This window comes from Pyrus communis, chromosome 5 (genome assembly GCF_963583255.1).
Source record: "Pyrus communis chromosome 5, drPyrComm1.1, whole genome shotgun sequence".
NCBI lineage: Eukaryota > Viridiplantae > Streptophyta > Magnoliopsida > Rosales > Rosaceae > Pyrus > Pyrus communis.
The window spans coordinates 15,261,657-15,267,315 of NC_084807.1; the positions used below are offsets into that span (position 1 = coordinate 15,261,657).

The 5,659-nt window shown below is 37.9% G+C and overlaps 1 protein-coding gene across 2 annotated transcripts; it reads right to left on the bottom strand.

Moving 5' to 3' along the window:
* Positions 1-2,689: 2,689 nt before the first annotated feature.
* Positions 2,690-4,968, bottom strand: LOC137734734 (glyoxylate/hydroxypyruvate reductase HPR3-like). Of its 2 annotated transcripts, XM_068474007.1 has the most exons (3): positions 4,436-4,968; positions 3,028-3,570; positions 2,690-2,920 (listed from the first exon to the last, which is right to left on the bottom strand). In XM_068474007.1, the coding sequence occupies exons 1-2, from the start codon at positions 4,889-4,891 to the stop codon at positions 3,046-3,048; spliced, it is 981 nt and encodes a 326-aa protein (XP_068330108.1). In that variant the 5' UTR covers positions 4,892-4,968; the 3' UTR covers positions 2,690-2,920; positions 3,028-3,045. The 2 variants fall into 2 exon arrangements, with proteins under 2 accessions (XP_068330108.1, XP_068330107.1); XM_068474006.1 differs by having other exon boundaries at positions 2,690-3,570.
* Between the last annotated feature and the right edge of the window lie 691 nt (positions 4,969-5,659).

Below are 5,659 nucleotides of genomic sequence, written 5' to 3' on the forward strand. Positions count from 1 at the left end.
TGCGAAGGCCTCATCTCCACCTCCATCTTCATCAAGATTGACCAATTCTTCCTGTTGTGCCAACAACCTTTTCTCCTGCTCTTGCAACTGTTTATACACTCTCCTTGAAGAAGACATTGTAAGAACTCAAGATTTGAAAACGATAAAGAAGGATTCTGAGCTAAAAAAAAGAATTGAGTTTAGTGTGAGGATGGATGTAGGGATGTAGGGTTTATATGGACAAAAAAAAGAAAAGATGAGGTTCTGGACAATGCCACGTGGCACTATGTGATTGGTTGAAAATCTTATCGAAATCTTGGCTAAATTATTGTAAACAGGAAGTGACACGTGGCGTGTCGTGATTGATTGAAAATCTTATTAGAAATCTATCCATAAAATAGTACGTTCGGATAATGACACGTGGCGTGACAAGATTGGTTAAAAATCTTATCAAAATATTGCCTAAATTATTGTAAACAGGAAGTGACACGTGGCTTGTCGGGATTGGTTAAAAATCTTAGCGGTAATCTATTCACAAAATAGTACGTTCGGATAATGACACGTAGCTTTACGAGATTGGATAAAAATCCTATCCGAAATTAAAACTATTTTTTTAATTTATTATTTTATAAAAAAAAATTATTAATATTTTAAATGGACTGGGTGCCAACGCATTTTGTAGGGGTAAAGACCGTTTGTGCCAGCGCATTTTTAGACTGGGTGCCAGCACATTTTTTTAGGGGTGGAGATGCTTTGACCTATTACTGTTCACTGAAGTGGATAAATAGGCAGGATGCTGGCGCAAAGTCTTTAGGGGTAGAGTTGCTCTAATGCCCTGCAACGCCTTATGGCGAAAGGAAAATAGGCATCTTCTCTTTACCAACTATATAATTGTTGGTGTCTGCACAATCTGCACGTGCTTTGAGACATGATCGAACTCAAACGAATCTTATGCGGTTATCCAAAATGGATACCCTATCGCCATAGTACCTTTTCCAAGTGAAATGGTGCGTAGGAGACATGGTTAATCTGATAATTAATTGCAACTTTACGCTAAATAGGTGCATAAAAGACGACAATAATATAGTGAAGCCACATCTTGATTAGTATACCCAACACCCCCACACTCTCAGTGATTCCTCTCAAAGGAATTTCCTTTGGTTATATCCATGAGCAAAACTCATTTTTGTTGTCACATTTAACTATTAGTAGTTGAACAAAACACATTCGGAAGACTAAAGTCTCCTCCATCATCCTCGTGAAATCTAATTATCCCAAGTGACTTACAGACATGGTTTGGCCTTCCAATCATATATTTGGCCCTTGATTTCACATATGGCCAATGATCAATCCAAGTCTTTACTTTGGCCAAAATTTCGATATGCTGCCACCGCAAATGGAGAAAGTCCATTCAGACGGTAGCCGTGTCTGGTGTTAGCAAACATACATATTGGTAATGTACTGTCCCGAAATTTAAAGATCGTTCCCAGGCACTCGCGCATCAAATTTATGTCATAACTTTGACCTGAAAAGTTATTATCCAAGAAACACAATGAACCGGCCAACGGCGACAACCCTTCGTAAAGAGTTACTCAGACTTTGAGACTTTGACATTTCCACGATGTCCTTCATTTTTCTTAGAAATATCTTTTGGTCTGCAATTATGACGAACAAACTTTTCTGGAAAACCAAAAACTTGCAGAAATCGGTGCAGGTTTCCCAACCGCACTTATGCGGCTGAGCTATTTTCCAAATTTTGAAGCAATATATCAGACTGATTTCACAAGCCTTCCAAGGAACAGAACTTCCCAAATAAAGACTTTCATAACAGTTGTCCCACCTTTTGATATATTAACATGGAAAGACTGCAATCGATTATTCAAATATATCATTGTTTCAGAGAGAGAGGACAAACATGCATCCGAAACTATGTGCAAATTAACCGTTTGGCTTGGAATTCTGTTTCCAACAACTTTTTTCTTTTCACTGTTTTACCTATACTATGAATTTATGAATCACTTCGCGTATACGACATTAAGCATACGTAAAAACACAAAAATAACACATACATAGTTGACATGTTCTTCGAAACAATACATGTAGGAATACAAAATATGTTGTCTACAAACTGATCATGCACTTATTAAATTAACAGTCAAAACTAACATGAAAAACCCAAGCATGCAATCATGCAAAACAAGCAGCAACTATGAATTAACAATTATGTAATGCCAATTCGGAATTGATGACAAAATTATAGCAACCAAACCAGAACTTTTCCTAAGATTGTTGGAAAAATTAGGGTCTATTTGCTACATTAAATCACAAAGAAAATTAAGAAATAATTCATGCAATTATATATAATAATTAATGCATGCACATGAATAACCAATGTTAAATGAACATGACATAATGGATTAGAAAAACCTAAAAATTCGGACGAGGCAAGTGTTAGACACTTCATCCTTAAGACAAGTTTACGCCCCACTATGGTGCTCATGGTTGATAGGCGTTTGTCTCCTAAGATACAATAACCATGTCCTTGTAACAATAGCACTCCAAATCATAAGGCTCCATGAATCACGGGACTTCCCTATTAATAGAAGTTGAGATACCACTTTGGAAAGCATGTGACTATTCATGAAGAGTCAAATGTTGCAACTCTTCATTTGAATACACACATCTTTCTATCAAAAGACACCACTTCTAATTTCTATCCAATTGATAAATTTCATATTATAATAAATTATAATTTAAATTTTCCAACATTCACAAGGCATGAAATCAGATTGAGAATCTAACAATCAATCCGTCATCATTATCTTGTCGCCTTATTCGTTGCAAATCATATAACTCCGCAAACAAATACAAATAGCAATATGACACTTCTTCCTCCTCCTCTTCTCTCGTTGCCTTATTCATTGTATCAACTATTTGTACCCTGCATCCACTCAGAAAAGTGTTCGTACCAACTTAGTAGCAAAAAAAAAAGAAAAAAAACAAATCGATTGCAAGCAAGTTGGTACACAAAATTATGAAAGTACTAACCTGCGAACATAAGGCTATTCAATGATTCACCACTTCGGAAAGCAATGGTTTATTTAATAAGAATGCCTCCAAATTCGCCATTGCTAGATCAGTCAAATCCGTGAAACAGTCTGCTGTCAAGGCAGCTTTATGCGGCGACAAAACAACATTATCTAGTCCAAACAGCTCTTTCGGAACTTCAGGCTCATTCTCAAAGACATCCAAGCCTGCACCTTTGATCTCTCCTTGCACCAAACACCGGACCATTTCCTTCTCATCGATAATAGCTCCACGCCCTACATTAACAATCACTCCCTCTCTTCCCAATGCCAACAAGACGTTCTTGTTAATCATGTGGCGGGTTTGAGCAGTCAACGCGCAGCAAATGACAAGAGCATCGCTGTTAGCCGCAAGTTCACAAACATCGGAATAGAAAGGGTAAGAAACAGATGGTTTTCCCTTCCTTGAGTTGTACAAGATTTTGCAGTCAAATGCCTCAAGTCTTTTAGCAACTTCTAAGCCAATATGTCCCAATCCAACTATACCAACTCGCTTCCCTCCTACCTGAAATTTCCAGTCATCAAAACCACTTTAAATCGCTACCACAAAGAAAAAGAGAAGAAGATAGATTCATAGTTGAAGTATCTATATGCAAATTTCAATATATAACATAATTATAAAGTTCTAAAGAACTGCTCCTCCGAACTCTATTCATTTGTTTTCGAGAATCTGTAGACTGTAACAATCCTTGACCTTAATTCAAGACTCTACACAAGTTAGAATCGGGCCCACTATATTAAAACCAATGATTTGACATGATAAGGAGAGGAGAACTAAATTCAATTTCAGGCTCTCGACCAAAAAAATTCTAGAATGCACCGGTGTATAGGATTCACTGCTTCAATAAAGAGTGGAATTATAAAGTTCCAAATTTCAATACATAACAGAATTATAAAGTTCTAAAGAACTGCTCCCATTTGTGCGAAAATTCCTTATCCTCCAAACTCTGTTCATTTGTAATATAGCTCCCACTATATTACAAACCAATTTCAGGCTCCCCACCAAAAAAAAATTTCTAGAATGCACCGGTAAATACTAAATAGGATTCATTGCTTCAATAGAAAGTGGAATTTGCGTGCTCTAAGCTAAATATTTCATTCTAGCAGCTGTAGCGGTTGATAAAACTGGAGCATCACATACGCTGATGTAACGTAGAAGAATTAAAAGCAAATAAAAACCAATCAATCAAAATCTGTATTTTGACAATGACAATCTTTAATTTTCACATCACATCAGCAACAAACAAATAAAAAGTGCGCTTCTGTAGTTTGAAATGCTCGAAGTATCTGATGTTCCGGAGCACTAAAAAAATTTTATCGATTAAATTCACATATACAAAACAACTGCAAGTAAGCTAAGAATTTATGACCTTAGTACCAAGAACAAAATCTCCTCGGCTAACCCAAAACCCATCCCGGACAAACCGATTAGCGGCCGAAATCTTCCTCATGACATCCAGAAACAACCCTACAGCCATGTCAGCGACATCGGCAGCGAAGATTGGAGAGGAATTGGCAATGCGCACGCCGCGTGCCGAACACGCGGAAAAGTCAACGTGGTCGAGGCCTGCGCTGAGGGTGATTAGGAGCTTCAAGGATGGAAGTAATTGGAGGAGCTGGGCGGTGATGGGGGGTCCGAGGGCGGAGGAGAGGAGGACCTGGGTGGAGTTAGCGTGGGACTGGAGGAACTGGGCCTGAGGGAGAGGGGAGTCCCAGGCTTTGAGGAAGTGGAACTTGTGAGAGGCTTTGGACTCCAGGACTGTGAAGCAGGGATTTGGGAAAAGAAGCAGGACTTGAGGGAGTTGGGTGGGATTATCCTGTGCCATTGGATTATTTTTAGTCGTGGGATTATGGGACTATGGACAATTGGGTGATGTTTTTCTGGAACTGGGGATCGGGAAGGAGATGAATCTCTCCAAGTATTGATTAATGTTTAATGCGTTTTAATAACATTTTCTTTCAATTAGATGCCGGTTGGGTTTAGGGACATGCAAAATATTAGTCCTGTAATTGTCTCACGTGTTTGTTTTGTTTGCATGGGCTGTAATCCGCTTGATATATAATTCGAGTTCGTACAGCTTGTCTCAAATTTGTCTCGTTTATGCATATAATTTGATTTTTAAGAAATTTTAATAGATTTAAAATTTTTTGAAGTTTGGTTAAGTTTTTATTGATGTTTAGATATTTCGAGAGTATATTCCTTTGAAATTGGGGTTCCTAGCCGAACTTGCGCAAAAAGCGAGTTCTGCCATTCAGTATTACAGTTTGGTAATATTTCTCTTCACTTGTAAGTGAGAGGTCATAGGTTCGAATCTCGTGGATGACGAATTCAATACCAACACTACAAGAAAACATGCTATAGGACACCCTTCTTTGCACACTGATGGGAGTGTGGCATTTATAACTTGTCATTCACCGAAGTTAGTTATTGGTGGGCTTCACAATTGGAACACGAACAAACGGTGTGGATTACACATATTTAATTTACAATTTAGATATTTGTATTCTTAAACTCTTTTCGGTGCCAACTTGGGATATATGAATTGTAGGTTGTGCCATTTGTTTGGGCCCAAAATAATATTGTTGGGCCAAGC